At 48.0% G+C, this 16,000-nt stretch overlaps 1 protein-coding gene across 1 annotated transcript; it reads left to right on the plus strand.

Moving 5' to 3' along the window:
* The first annotated feature begins 2,385 nt into the window (after nt 1-2,385).
* Nucleotides 2,386-10,651, plus strand: OSR1 (odd-skipped related transcription factor 1). Its single transcript, XM_054821214.1, has 3 exons — nt 2,386-2,720; nt 8,163-8,852; nt 9,413-10,651. Exons 2-3 carry the CDS (start codon nt 8,206-8,208, stop codon nt 9,546-9,548), a joined length of 783 nt encoding a protein of 260 aa, XP_054677189.1. The 5' UTR covers nt 2,386-2,720; nt 8,163-8,205; the 3' UTR covers nt 9,549-10,651.
* Nucleotides 10,652-16,000: the final 5,349 nt, after the last annotated feature.

Here is a 16,000-nt window from a genome sequence, read left to right on the forward strand (position 1 = left end):
GGTTTTGTATCCCGTTCCCGGTATTAGGTTCCCCACCGTTACAAGTTGACATAATGCAAATTAGCAAGGGACATCATAAAAATCCATCTGAGAATAAAGGTTTTGGAACAGCATACCCTTCATAACTTAAACACCAGATATTTAAACCAAATGCACTTAACAAGACAGTTAACCTGAAACTTCAGTTCAGTCGCCAGTGGGATGACAAGTCCAAATATTTTTATTTTTTAACAAATACGTAAATATCAGACTATACATTATCCAGGCAGCTTTCAGCTACAGCTTCCAGTAATACTCTGGGATGGAATAATGACGACCCGCTTTGATTATAAACTATTTTCGCGTGGGAATCATTTTCTCTGTCTCCCTCACCCCTGGAAAATGAAGTCTTTTACTGCCCTTTATTTCGATGTTTAAGCATTTATTCCGGAATGATGTTTTCTGTAACTGGAAGTGCAATTTTTTTTTTTTTTGTTCCCTTAAAGGCAGCACGTGCAGGTATCATTGCTGTTGTTGTGTTTACCATCTCAACTAATCTGCTACTTTTCTAAAGAGAATTGCGATTTTTGTTTAATTAATGCACGCACCCACTTCCACCACTTCTCTGGGAGAAGAGAAATCTCCAGTTAGAAGAGCACATCTCCAGTCTGTTTCTTGGTCTGGGGACACTTGGGGATCTTACATTCGTGTTCTGACAACAGGACTAGAAAACTATTTTTGAAAATGCAAACTTACTCGAAGGCATCAACTTACAGCATCGGGCACAGGATCACACTCTCGACATTTTGACCCCCAGAACAGGAATAAAAGTGCTAGGTTTTGGGTTTGGGATTTTTTTTTTTTGGGGGGGGGGAGGAGGGTAATAAGAAAGAAAGAGAGAAAGAAAGAAAATAACAACATGAAATGAGAGAGAACTGAAGAAGCCGGGACAGGGGAACGTCTTTGCTTCTCCTCTGCCTCATAAAAATGCCACTCGTTTACAAAAGGAGGGGACGAAAATCTATTCGCCTGCCCAAAGCAGTGAGCAGTATTGGACCCCATACTCTTCCCAGAAATAGGGATGTTTTGGGGATGAAATGGCAGTGCTAGGGCTTACTTCGCCACGCTACTGTCGTGTTCATGAACGCCTGTTCTGCAGGATGATAACGCAGCGTTTTCTTGTTGCTGTTTTGTTGATTTTCTTTTTATTTGTTTGTTTTTCCTTCGGAGATGGGCAAAAATCAGTGTAACAACAGCAGTGACATGAACAATAAAAAAACCACATGCGTGTCCCTGAGCACGGTACCATGTTACCCTGACGGATCTGTCTTCGCTAGCGTATTATATTATCCTGGTTCCTCGGGACAATGTAACACACCCAAGCAATTTTTCCCCCTTCACGGATCTAAACGAGTGTGAATGGATGGATGAATAGAAAAACAAATAAGAAAGGAGATTATGGCCTCAGGATTAATTATAAAGCACGTTTAACCTTTTTCTTTCGAGGGTTATTTTGCTTTGCCTGCTTCCCCCGGATAGTTAGACTCCCCCCCGGACCTAAGCAGGGTTCTGCGCCTCCCGATCCGCGGGACTTCGCACGCCGCGGAATCCCTCCCGGGTGCGGGCAGAGACCGTCCCTGGCCGTGGGAGGGGGCACAGGAGGAAGCCACCGAGGTCAGGGGCGCTGGGACGGAAAGTGGGGACCGGCAGGGATGCTGGGGCGGGGGGGAGGATGCGGCTTTAACCCGGGGGTGGACCCCTCACACAGGTAAGCGGCTCCTGGGATCTTCTCGGAGAACAACTTGCGATCCCAAAATCCTCCCGAAGGGAGCAGATCCCTCCCTCCATCCTCCCCCCACTTTTTTCTTTTTTTCTTTCGTTCTTTCTTTCTGCTTTTCTCCCCCACCCTCCCTGGGCATGTCCCGGTGAGTCCTGTCCCGCGGCTCGGCGGGGAGGGGGCGCAGGGAGACCAGCCGGGAGCGGTGCGGAGCGGAGCGGAGCGGCGGGCTGGGCCGGCGCAGGCAGCGCGGCCGCGGAGCGCTGCCGGGGGAGCGCACCCCTCCGCCGCGACTCAGCGCGGAGCTGCACGGGGACCCCTCCTACGCCCCCCCCCCCTCCACCCCCCCGGGGAGGCCGCTCCGCCGCGGGGGGCCGCACATAGCGGGCCCCGGGGAGATGCCCCGGGGGAGGCTACGGGAGACGGACGGGAGGGGGGCGAGATCACACGTTTGTGGGCTGCGAGCCCCGGGCTGCTGCGCCTCCAGGAGAAGCGGGTTGAAAAGTTGGTTCTTCCCAGCCAGAAACTTTCTCCCCGCGTGCGCATGCCCGGAGTCTGGTGGGAGGTTGAGGGGGGAGCTGGGAGGGGGGGTTGAAATAAGGAGGAGGCTGGAGGGAAGGGATCGGTTCAGTCTGAGCTCGGCTGCTCCCGGGCGCGTTTGCACTCCGGCATACGCAGACGGCGCCGGGAGCAGGAGGAGGCAGAGCACCTCCGTCTCCATCAGCCAGAGCACCTGGACACCTGGCCCCGCTGCTCGCTCGGATCTGCCTGTACCCGCTGGAGGAGCAGTGGGGTGGGAGAGAGCTGGGCCCCCCAGGGCCAGCAGAGACACTGACCTAGCCCAACCTCTTCTTCTTCTTTTTTTTTTTCCCCTATTATTTTTTCTATTATTTTATTTTACCAGCTCCAATTTAGCCCAGGATCTTTTAACTGCTGCCAGCGGTGGAGCACAGATCGGGATTAGGTAAATAAAAAGAACAACTCATTTTGTTTGGTTTTTGTTTTGCTAAACCTCGGGGGTTGGGGATACCGATCCAAACACCTCCTTTTCTCTCTCTCCTTTCTTTCTTTCCCCCCATCCCCTCCCACCATCCCCTGGATGGTGCAGAAGAGCGGGGAAATAGTAGTTCACGTGAGGAGGACTGTTCTCCTTGGGGCGGGCGGAGGGCTAGGGGAAGCCTCCACATGGGGCTCGGATATTTTAATGCTATTTAAAGATTTGTCTTCCCCTTTCAAAGTTGTTTATCCCCCCTTGCGGAGGAGCTGTGTTTTTAACCCGAGCTAAAAATGACACATACGAGCTGTAAAACAGAAACCTGAATCTCCTTTATGGACTCGAACGTTCAGCGTCTCTCCTCTCTATTCTTTCATTTTCCTTCTTTTTATCTTTTTTTCTGTTCTTTCTGTCTGTTCTTTCTTTCTTACTCCATTTTTAGTTTTTTAGGGTCTGAGAAGCCTTCTCTGTTTCCTTCCAAGGCCATAACAGAAATGAATCTGATGTTTATATTTGTCTGAATGAATCAAAACAAGTTCAGCATAGGGAGAGACGGAGCTTCTCTCGAGGCCGAGCCTATAAAGTGTCAGTGCAAAGCCGAGGATTAGAGTATAGTTGTTGTAGTTGGCTTTTGGGAGGGAAACTATAAAAATCGAGCATTTTGGAGATTACCGTAGCGCTGCGGCAATTGTCCGATAAAAGGCGAGTGGGGCAGGAGGGTGAGAGCCGTGTCCCGGACAGGTGCACGGTAGGTCCAGTTTAGTAAGTCCGAAGCCAACTGAGGAAAAGGGCCAACCCCTAAAATAGCGCTGAGCTCGGGACCCTACGGCGGTACTACCGCGCTGCGCAGCTCCGCGGCGGGAGCCCGCCTGAGGGGTGGCCGGGGACGGGGCCGCCTCGGTCGGCCAGGCCTGGGGATGAGCCTCGATGCCCGCGGGGGGTGTCACCGCAGAGGTTTTGCCCCCCATGCGTGGCTGTGCATGGTGTGGCCGTGGGAAGCGAGGAGTATAGAAGGAAGAAATCCTCCCTGCCGCCGGGAGAGAGGAAGGACGATTTATTCGTGCGCAGGGGAGGCACCGGGCGTTTCTCCAGGGAGAAAGCGAGAATCAGTCTTGTGCTGGGGGCCTTTCTACACCCGAGGGGATTAAACACACACACACAAACCCCCTAAACACAACCTAAAAACTTCTGCAGGGGGAGGACTGCGGAGCCTGGCCCCTGCGGCCACCCCGCCGGCACCCACCCGCGCCCGCCTCCCGCCCAGCCGTGGGGCTGCGCTCCCGCCCGTGGCCCTCGCCGCCACTGTCCCACCAAGATCCGGACCCGGGGATTATTTTTTTTGGTTGTTGTTTTGGAGAAAGACTGCCCGGGGCAGTGTAGCCATCGCTGGTGCAGTCAGACCCCGGTTATTATTATTATTATTGCGAGACTAAAATCCGCCGCATTCATTCACATTCGCAATGGTGGTCTGGAGAAACTTGTCAACACTGATTTCGTGATAAAATGTGAATGATGATTTTATAAGGATTGAGCGGAGATATCCAAGGCACATGCTGACTGAGTCCTTCCAGTCCTCATTAATGTTAGCAATTAACTCTTTCACGCTCAATTAGCCCCGAATAAACCTGCTTTAATAGATTTTGCACACTTCATTAATACTTTGAATAAATCTGTGCTGAACAATGCACTTTATTCCTCAAGAGCACCACGCTCGAATAATGCGGAGCGAAAGGGCAATTTTATTCTCTTTCCACTTAGTTTCCCAAACACAGATAAATTGTAAGCTCTATTTCCTCGCTTAAACTGATAGGAAGGGAAAATCTCGTTCCCCTCAAAGAGGACAAAATAAGTAGCCGACCTGGTGGCAAAATGCTGCACACCGATGCGATGCAGCCGAAAGGACAGGGCTACCAGACTTTAAAGGATTCAGGCAAAACAGGGGGACTTTTCTTTGACAGATGAACCTGATTGCTGTAGTTTGAGGCTATCCCAAGAATGCAGCATTTTATGCCCGCTACTTTATCATGTTTGTAAAAATAAGCAACGTTCTCAGGGTAATTTACCTCCTCCATTCTCCCATGTTGAACTAATTAGCAAACCTCATTATTTATGAGTCAGGTACTTAATGTAACAAATATCCCTTTCAAAGGACACATCGGAAATTGATAATTCTAGGTGGAAAGGAAAAATACCGACTAGCCACAAGATTACTTAAAAATCCATGTAATTTCGCCCCTTGCTATGTTACCAGCAAAAAACCGGCTGGATTTTTCTTTTTTTTTTCTTTTTTTTTTTTTTTTTGGCATATAGGGAAGGTAGGATTTAATCTGGAAGGTTAAGATTACAATGGTCTTAAAACAATGGCAACTGGACAATAGCATTACCGTATCTTCAAACAGGACAAAGGGTAAGAAAACTGGAGACAGATGTAGTCTTTCAAGTTTATGATCCTATTTTGCAGGGTAAATTTATCTTGGCATGAGTGGGTTTTGTTTCAGTCAGAACACAAGTGGTTTGTTCTTAATTACTCACCGAGCTAGTTTGTGTTAAAAAAGAAAACCCCGCACAGTTTTATTGTGATGGGGGAATTCAAGCAGAGAACTCGAAGGGTCTTCTTCTTTAAAAAAATAAAAATAAAAAAGAAGCCCCGATAACGATCTGTTTACATGAAACAGAATTAAAGGTGGAGGTGACACCGAAATCAAAGAAACATTGATCTCTCTGCGGGCAAGCGGGAGAGCGGAGAGTTACCGCGCTGTGAAACACGTTCGCTTTGATGTCCCGAAGAGAGGGGACTTCTTTATGAAATACTCTGCTCTTCATCTATATTTTTGACTATCCCGGTCGCACAGAGCAAAAGTGTAGCTTACATTTCTGGAAAAGTGCCAAGAAACTTGTAGTAACGTGAACATTCTGCTCCCACCTCCCCTTTTCTTCTTTTTTCCCCCCTCTTTTTCTTTTTCCCTGGTTTTCTTTCTTTTTTCTTTTTTCTTTCTTTTTTTTTTTTTTAAAAAAAAGAAATAATAATAGAACTGTTCTAGCAAAAAACCGCGGGCATAACGGATGCTATTATAACCCGACTGTATTCCTTCTTGGTTTCTGTCTCCTTCTTCGTTTAAGAAATCGAAAGATAATTTTTTAAATGTTATCGAGCAAGAACTTACCCAAATTGACATAGTAGATTTTTGCTTATATATTCCATGTTAAATGCTTTCTAAGGATACAAAGAAAGAAAGAGGGATAAGCCCAGAAATTAACTCAGTTTGCAGTAGCATGTTTCATGCTTGAGAGATCTAGGGGCTACCTAGACAGGAAAACAGACATGGAGACGTTGTGACCGACAGAAAGAGACATTTCAGGTACCCGGACAAGAGTGTTTTCCATGTACTTTGTTCTTGGGGTCATCGATTGAGGCATTTGTGCTGCGAAGTGGACACGCCTAGCATATGGACAGTACTAACAAAATAAAAAGCATTTCCCCAGTTGAACAACAAAACAGTCTAGTTGGTTCATCAGCCCTAAATAGTTTTTTTGGGGTTTTTTGGGGTTTTTTTTTTGTTTTTTTTTTAAAAGGGGGTAGGGGGGGAAGAGAGGAGAGGGAAAAGAATGTAATGTGTGCATTTTTCAATCAGCCACTATCCAAAACGTATCCAATTAAAAAAGGCAAAATGTCACAATCTCTTATTCTGGGTCATTGCGATGGAATTCTTCTAAGGTTTGAGAGTCTCTTGCTGCTGATTTATGTAAAGTGGTGTGAAAGGTGGACCTGGCGTGTAGAGCTGCTCAGAATAAGCTTCTCCCTCTCACACCCTCCCAGTCTCAGCTCCTCGGTACAGGCAACAGCCCACATATAAATCAGATTTGTTTCCTTGGTCTTTAGACCTCTTCTGCCACCAGTTTCCACCTCCCCACCCCTCCAGCCCAGAGGGACAATTACAGCTCCACAGCATTTTGCTGCCTTCTTTTCTCCAAAAGGGCTTTACTCTTCACATGGGGATGAACTGGCCCTCCAGGCTGAGTGCTGCGAGGATCCTGCCCGGACCCTGTGGGGATCCTATGGCGACTCAGCAGGAATTTTATAAGGGATCTTATGGGCACCCTGTGTGGATCCTGTGGGAATCCTGCAAGGAACTTGTGGGATCTTATGGGCACCCTGCAGGGACCCCAAGAGGACCCTACAGGAAAGCAGCCCAACTGAGGGCAAATCCCAGAGATGGTTTGGGGGAAAGTGAGTGCAAGCTTTGGGCTCTGGTAAGGAGGAAGGTCGCTGGGCTTCAGGGTTTTGACACCTCCAAAAGCCATGGGTACTCTCTTGCACCCACAAAGAGGACAAGCTGTGTCCCCATTACCAGCCCTTGGGAGGCATCTCCTGCCAAATGGTTGAGAGCAGCTGGGGCTGAATTTGCAGACAGGGCCAAATGTGCCTCGATGCTGCTGCCTGGTATCATTGTCCCCTCTGCCTTCTGGGGTGGAACGGGTAGGGATCTGGCCCAGAGGAGAGGCTGGGAGCTTGGTGGGACCCTGAAACACAGAGCAAAGTGGTGGCACCCAGCCCAGGGAAGGACCACGGCCCTGCGGTCCTGCAGCTGGTGGGCTGGGTGTCCCCACGGGAAGGGTCCCTCTAGCCCTCGCTTTTTTGCCTTTTGAAGGCTTCTAATTAAGCGATTGCCTAGATTAGAATGTGGGCTTGAAGTCAGGCGCTTCCCTCTGGGGAGAGCAAATGGCACTTCAGATTTGTCACCCAGATCCCATTTCTTTTTGCGGTACATAAGAGGGAGGGCTGTTGGCTGTGTGTGTCCCCCCCCCCGCCCCCCCCCTCAAAGAAATTCAAGGATTTTCTTTTTTTGAATGAGTTCTAAGCACCCAGCTGCCTCCACCAGCCCAGAGGCAGGGGCTTGGCTGAGGCCAGACCTCAGGGAGGTGAGTGACCCATGGGCAGTGAGCTCTTTGCGTCTCCTCCCGTGTCACCTCAAGGGTCAGGGCTAAAGGCAGTTTTTGTCGACAGACATAGTAGGCAGTGTCCCACCATTTTCTAAAGGCTGAAGATGCCCAGGAAGAGAATTTAAATTACATGGGAGAAACCTCAGTTTTGTGGGCCAAAATGGCACCTCTTCACTGTCCCTGTGCATAGGGTCATCGGAGGTCTACCTGGCACAGGGATGCTGTGAGGGAGTGAATGGCTGTGGATGGGGTACAACTTTTGTGTGTGAGGGATGGGAAGAGGGAGAGTCTGGAGACCTGTGGGGATACACTCACAGCCAAGAACTGGTCAGGCCTCTCAAAGTCCAAGGCAGCGTCCTCCTGTGGCTTTGGTGAAAGGTGTTAATGAGGGGTGAGGTGAGAAATTTGCTCTGCTTATATCTTCATATAAATCCATCTCTCCCTCTTCTCCCATCCATCTTTATTTTCCAGATCTTTTCCTCCCCTGTTCCCAAGATCCTCCTGCGCGGCCACTATGGGAAGTAAGACCCTGCCGGCCCCAGTGCCTATCCATCCTTCCCTCCAGCTCACCAACTACTCCTTCCTGCAAGCGTTCAACGGGCTGCCCACCGTGCCCTCTGACCACCTCTCCAACCTCTATGGCTTCAGCGCCCTGCACGCCGTACACCTGCACCAGTGGACTTTGGGGTACCCGGCCATGCATCTGCCCCGGTCTTCCTTCTCCAAGGTGCCCAGCGTGTCGAGCCTGGTGGATGCACGGTTCCAGCTGCCGACCTTCCCGCTCTTCCCACACGTCATCCAGCCCAAGCAAGAGGCCACCAATGTGACCCTCAAAGCCAAACCCCGCTTCGACTTTGCCAACTTAGCAGTGGCCGCCACACAAGAGGACCACTCTAAACTGGTACAGGCAGACAGTCAGGGCTCACCCCCAGGGCTGGGCTCTTTGCTTGAGGTGACTAAACTCTCTCCAGAGAAGAAACCCACACGGGGAAGGTTACCGTCCAAAACCAAGAAGGAGTTCGTGTGTAAATTCTGTGGCAGGCACTTCACCAAGTCCTACAACCTTTTGATCCATGAAAGAACCCACACTGATGAACGGCCCTACACGTGTGACATTTGCCACAAGGCCTTCAGAAGACAGGATCACCTGAGGGATCACAGGTAACAATTCTTCTTCTCCAGTCCTTTTTCCCTTGTGCATCCATACTCTCTCAGTTACCCACCTACTCTCATGAAAGTGCTTGTAAGAAAAGTCATGTCCCTGGCCAGTTGTCAGTGTTCCCTCTAGGTTTTCCTCTGCCCAATGCTGGTGGAGGAGCCCAGATAACTCACTTTGGAAGACAGGTCTGTTGTACTCACTCACCCCACAAAAATTACTTGCATAGCCTCCTTTTTAGCTTCTGCAGACATTTTCACCCTCTGTTTCCATTGTCTTGTATCCTCCTCCTTTGTGATTATTCAGAAGTGTCATGAAAACACAGAGCCATATGACCTCAAAGTTAGAGAGAAGCTCTTTCTCCCTAAGAAAGGCACCCTTGTAACCCTCCAACATCCCCCTCTCCTCCTGCACGCACATACTCATGATCGTCCAACTGCCGCACTCCAGCACTCTTGGTCTCAGCAGTAGGTGCAAAAAGCTCCAGCGTGTTCTCCATCAGGTAGATTACTGCTGAGTTCAGGCTGGCTTTATCTGACATCTCGATTGTTTTTTCTCTCCCTAGATATATCCATTCTAAAGAAAAGCCTTTTAAGTGTCAAGAATGTGGGAAAGGATTTTGCCAGTCCAGAACGCTAGCTGTCCACAAGACACTGCACACGCAAGTAAAGGAACTGAAACCTGCCAAACTTAAGTGCTGAATCTCCAACTTGTATGAACTTTTCCTCCCCTTCAGACTTTACACCAAAACCAAAGCAGAAACAAAGCTTTCAGGATGGGAGCACTGAACTTTGTGTTTTGTTTTTGTTTGTACTTTAAAAAGAGGAAAATCCGCACCCCACCCCCTCCTTGCCCAAGCAACTAACTTCCTAAGTTGTGGGAGAAAAGATTATTTTGCATTTAAAATATACATGAATGATGCAGAGAATGCTAGCTGACTTGTGTGGCTTTGATAAACTTTATGCCAAAAGGTGGTGCTCACGTGTTGGACAGGAATCTCTTTAAAACCAAACAAAAACCCACAAGTACCCCCTCCCCAAATCCCAACAAACCCCCCCGAAGTCGTAGCTTCCAAAGTATTACTTAAAAAAACCCAACCTTTTATTTTATACTTTTTTTGACTGTATAAAGCTTCTTATTTTTACACTTCAGGAAATACAGAGAATTCCGGAAGACGATTAAGTACAGAAACGGTGGTTTCTCATCACAGCACCATTAGGACAAGGAGAAGGGCAACTTGCAAATTTTATTTGCTAGTTTGTTTTCTTAAAAGGAGAAGAAAATTAATGTTTGGAAATGACCTAAATCTCTCAAGTGGGGAGTCCTATCATGCGCTAGAAAATGTATCCAGATCTTAGACCTGCGGGTCCCCGGTGTTCAGAACAAATCAGTGTTCATGGGACATGGAGACCTTTTTTTTTTTTTTTTTTTTTCCTCCCTTGTGGTCTGGTGCGCTGTGAGGAGGTTTGTAACTTGTGGACTTATTTAAAAAAAATCCAGACGAAAGAAAGATGGCAATACGTCAAACTGACGGTATGCACAACGTGGTTTTCGTGGTACTTTAAAGTCTTCATGTGTCCTCATGAGAGAGAACAAATCTCAACCTGAGAGCATATTTTTTTAAATGCTGGCTTTCTGAACAGTGTATTCAAATTAAGAGACATTCCAGTAAGTTTTGTTTATTAAAAAAAAAAAAGTTGTATGGCTGTTTGGCACTTTATGCTGATTATTGGTAATTGACATTTATCACTGGATTGTGTGTGGTTTTTTAAGTATTAAAATAAATCGTTATTTTACAGGCAAGTCTGCATGGACTACATATGTGTTCATTTGGTTTCTGGTCTCTTCCCTAGCAAACCCTCTCCGTCAATATTCAGAACTTTTTTTTTTTTTTTTTTTTTGAGGTAGCTTGGTATCTTGCTATTTACTCAGTGCTTGTTTCTACCAGTCTTGGAAAGTTTGGATCTTTCCTTCACGTATAAGCTTTCCCCTCCTTATTTTATGTTCCTTCCCCCTCTCCCTCCTTTTATTATTTTTTTTTTTTTTTTTTTAAGGCTGACAAAAGTAAACGAATCTGCAGGGAGTCAAATAATTTTGCTGCCAGTGTGGAAAAAAAATCGTCTTGGGTAACTAAATCTTGGGTATTAGCTGATAAGATTAGGTGTCAGAAGTGTTATAAAACAAATCAGATGAATAATGGGCAAACTGTTGCTGCTTTCACAGCCTGCAGGCGCTGCGGGGAGAGCCGCCTTCGCCCACCCTTCCCTTCGCTTGTCAGGAACGGGCATTTTTCAGTCGCATCTTCGGCGGGTTCAGCGCTGACTGGGGCGGCCTTTGATTCCCGGCAGCTGTCTTAGATCAGAGATGTTTATTCCACCGCGAAACTGCTTTGGACCGAGACGGGGGAGAGAGCTCAGGGCTGGGGCATCCGCCTGAGCCTTTGAAGCGCCTCTTACCATCCTTTCCCGTCCCCTCGGCAAACCCTAAATCCTCTTCCCCTCGTCACAAGTCAGTGCTCCCCGCGATAAGAAAATCCTCCTGCAAATTAGCGCGGCGACACGTCCGAAGTAACATCGGACCTAACCCCGGCGGCTCTTGCGCTACCGAAGCGCGGATGCTTTGACGCCGCAAGCCGCCCGGTCCAAAGCGGTTCCTTTGCCCCCTTCCCCGCTCCGCTTTTAGAAAATATTTCTTTATTTGGTCAAGGAATCCTATCAACGACAGGGAAAAAGTTGCAGTTGTAACTCATTTAATGTAAGGGGAGGGGGAAGAAACCTCTCTCCCCCTCTTTTTTATTGGACACCGATTCGAGCGCATCGTAATTAATTTAAACGCACTTGCTGGACGGGCTGCAGAGTTCACCTTCAGCATAGGAAGGCCCTCGGGAAGCGCAGGGTGCCGAGATGACACCTCTGCGGTCATTCAGCTCCGGAGGCTGTGAGAATGGTCAGAATTTGCTTTTGCTTTGCTTCCCACCCGCTACTCGCTTTCCACTCCGCGTTAAAGGCTTTTGGTTTTGTCTTAAAAGCCATCTGAAAACCAACCGTTCGGTACAAGCAAGGAGTGCGGGGGTGAAATGACCCAAGCCTGCAGGAAGCCTGGGCTGGCCCTCCGCCCTTCGACAGCGTGTAGCCGCCACCGTGGGATGAGCGCGGAGCTCTGCGCGGCGCTCCGCCGGGTGCGTTTTACGCGGAGCCCGGCAGGAGCAAGGAGAATCCCTTTGCTGCGCTGGCTTCCCGTTGCCGAGCCGGATCGGGCTGCGTTTTCTCGGCAGCGTCTCTCGGGGGCAATTTGCTCTGCCTCTGAAGGTCCCCCCCCCGCTCCTCCGTTGGGGTTTAGCTGTATCGCCTTGCGCAAGTCCGGCGGGAGCGGCCGCCTCACCCTCGCGGGTCGCTGCCTCCAGAACTCTCCTTGGAAAACGCCACCCGCCCCCGCCAGCGCGCCGGGCGGTCCCGGGTTGCCGCCGGCGTGCGCCGCTGCCCGGACAGGGGCACGGCATCCCGCGCCTCTCCGAGGAGGGACCTGCAGCCCCGAGCACTGTCACGGCGTTAACTGGCAGCCTAAGGGCTGGGTGATTCATTCTCTCCCAGTGCATTTCTTCTATAGGGACATTCAGAAAGAAAATCCCCGGTGAATTTCTCCGTCCCTCTTGTTCGTGGCACAGAGTAAAAGAACAGAGATGCTCCCCGGGTCCTGTCGTGGAGGGAGAAAGTGAAGGGCTCTGTCGCTTAGAGCCTGTCGTTTTTCAGCGGTCGTGACTACGAGGCAGAAATCCGAGTCGGGTCCAAAGGGAGGGAGGAAAGGGTGCAGGGAGGGTCACTCCACTGAGGCTTTCCCACGGTTGCTCCACCATCGCTTTAACACCGGGATACTGAAACACCCGTGGCGAGGTAAGAAACCATGTCAGTTACTGGTTCCTGGGAACCATTATAACTGCAGGGTCGCAAAGGTGGAGAAACCGCTCCTCCCAGCTGGGCATGAGAAGCATTTCAGCTGTATGGCTGAAGCCCGTTGATCTGCCTGCCAAGAATTTCCCTGGACATGTATTTTTATGCGCAATAAAAAAAAAATCCCCAAAATTGACATAATCAGAATTACAGATGTATTAAAACTACGTGGGCATACCGAGCACAGGACGCACACGCAAGCTCCTAATGTCATTTATACTATACGTATATGTGTGGATATTTCCTCTTCCCAGAAGGCCGCTTTCAACCTTGTGCAAACAAAGGCTATCTCTCTGGTCATGCTCTCAGCTGCACTGGTGAACAGTTTGCCTGTTCCCTCCAGTGTTTTGAATTTTGCTAGGCAGTATCAGTTCAGTGATTCCAAGGAAAGCAAAGAGGAGATGAAATCATGACAGTCAGAAGAGATAAGTCGTACTAACCCCCAAAATAAATGAAAGGAATTAGACGGGAAATGTGTCTTTTGAATCAGGATAACAAATAATTTAAATGATTAATTACCTCTCCTTTTTTTTTTTTCTCTCATTGCATGTGTTTTAATCTGACATTCACGCAGTGAGTAAAACCTACTTAGGCCTCAGTCTGCCAATCGAGACCTGATTCTGTTTTCACAGTTGCTTTAAATTTTGCAATTTTCATCATAAAAACATCACTGCATGTGAGTTTGCAAGAGTAAATACCAGGGCACCTGACTCTAGTTGTCTCTTCCTGCAAGATTTACAAGGGAAACACAGATTTTTTTGTCTTTTTAATTTTTTTTTTAACCATTTCCAGTTACAGGAGAAAATGTAAAGATGTCTTGGCACATCTCTCTCTTTCTTTCCCCCTTTGCATTCCAATCATTCTTTTTCTGCCCATAAACTGTTACTGCTCCACAAGAGCCTGATTCTGTACAGCCTACTCAGCCTGTTTTTTTGTTGGATGCAGGAAGAAATCCTGTCAGATGGGGTCTTCAGTGTACATTCATGAAACAGAGCAAAAGCCTCTCTCAGAATGTGCACTGGAACAGCAAATAGTTACTTTTCAGCTGTGGATTACATGTGTCTCTGAAAAGGGGACCACAAATCATTGGGTTTTTAAAGGTTCCGCATGAGTTGTATATTAATCCCAGTTTCCCTAGGGATGGATTAATCCCAGCTTCCCAGTTGTGTGGCTACAGACAATGTTGATGGGGTTGGGGGCAGGGGAGAAGGGAGATGGGGAAAGGAGAGGAAAATTAAAAAGATATATCACAAGAATACATGGCCTAAGTGGCGAGGAGCCATAAGTACTTAAGTTTCAGTGCCTCTTCTACCTCTGTCACCACATGTGAGCTGAAGCAAATCACTTCAACTCCCTGTTTTGGTTTCTTCATCTGTAAATTGGGGATAATGCTGCTGCTTTTGCTCCCAAGAGCCCTGGCACACTCATGTAGAAACTCCTGTTTAGCCCTCAGCAGTGAAAGGAGATATTCCAATTTGTACCTGGGCAGCTGAAAGCGGTGGCTGATCTGGGAGATCTAATGGAGTGTGCAAGACAAATTTATATTCACGTGTAATTCTTTTTCAGCCCTGGCAGTTTTGTTGAGAGATGGAGTCCTAGAGCCCAGCATGCATTTCTTCTCTACATTCCTATCCAATGACTAAACAGGAGGAATGGCATGGGCCAAATTCATCCCTGGTGGGACTCCAATGACATCAGTCATCTTTATAGGAGTTTTTTGAATGAAGTCAATTGGGTTTTACGAGGACTGAGTTTGGCCACATGCATATTTAACCGCTCAGAGAGCTGCAGCAGTGAAGGAAGCTTCTCTTGTCTTAGAAAGAATCACTTCTGAGTCTGGGAGACACAAGCTAAGCCATTGACCTGTTTTACACAGTCAGATTTACCTTATTTAAACTCAAGGAGCAGCTGAAGTGTGCTCAGCATCCAGCAGAACTTAAAACAAACGACCCACCTGCCCCAAAATGTTCATAGCTTTCCATGAAATTTCGTATTTGTCCATACAGCTCGGCGCAGCACCGTGCCACAGATACCCAGCAGACATGTTTACATGACACAGGGCAGCACCCTGCAGGAATATTGGCATGAGGCCCACAAGCGGAACAGTGGCTTCAGTGCTGTGCCGGAGCTGTTTGGCTCTGCCCTTTATTAGGCGTAGCTGTTCCAGAACCCCTACTCATACGTCTCTGCCACTTCCAGCTCACGTCTCCCATTAGACTGCTCTCTGGGGCTGCAATTCAACTGCCAGTTATACCTGATGAGAACATGGTAAATCACTAAAAAGGGGTGTTCCTTCCTCCACCTTGTGCCTTAGCTGCTGGTGCTGACTCCCCCTGCACCTTTTGCTTGTGCTAGTACTCCTGTCAGCAATGTGGGGAGCTGGACTTGGGCACTCATCTGGCTGATATCTCATCTAAGAGAACAGTTTTTCAGCCAGCTCATTCCTCTAACCTGGTTTGCCAGGCATGCCTGTGTCCGTTCCAGGAAGGACTCTCCCTTTCAGCTATAGCTTGCTGGGGAAATGAGAGGGACACTGTAGCCATGGTTTTACGACTGGGGAATCTTCTTCTGAATGGGCCTTCTTGCCATTGACTGTATGAGGAATGTGGAATTGCCTTGAGCTGCTGCCTGAGTCTTAGATGACTCAAATGAGGAGAGACCAATTCTTCTGTAGGTGACCTTTGGGCATTTTTCAAATATAAATTCATTATCTTTTGGATAAGGCTTGCTGCTTAAGACCTCTTAGTGCATACCAAGATCTGATTCTGGTTTTGTTATTTTAGTAGTACTTAATTTTCATCGGTATTATATCTTTGAATGGGAGATCACCACAGACAAAAGGAAAACTAGGGAAAGTGACTAGGGGGACAGTATTATTGATAACTTATTTATTCCTCCATGAGCAACAAGATAGCTTTGACCTTCTGCATAGACATGCCAATAATTAGTAAATATCCAGGCTTTCACAGCATAGGTTGTGTAGTGGAAGGCATTTGTGTTTCCTCTTCTGTGAGTGAACACTAGAATTTGCAGTTGCATCAGAGAAGACTTCCGCAGAGATGTCTTTTTGATTACAAGATCCAAGTGACAACAAATTTCAGTGATGATTACTCTGATGACACTAAGAGATTGTATCCTGTTTCTATACCCAAACTCAAATGATTCCCGTGTGCAGTTGTTTGAATATATTCTTTCTTGGTCAGTCT

The sequence above is a fragment of the Grus americana genome, chromosome 3 (assembly GCF_028858705.1).
Source record: "Grus americana isolate bGruAme1 chromosome 3, bGruAme1.mat, whole genome shotgun sequence".
In the NCBI taxonomy this organism is placed as follows: Eukaryota; Metazoa; Chordata; class Aves; order Gruiformes; family Gruidae; genus Grus; species Grus americana.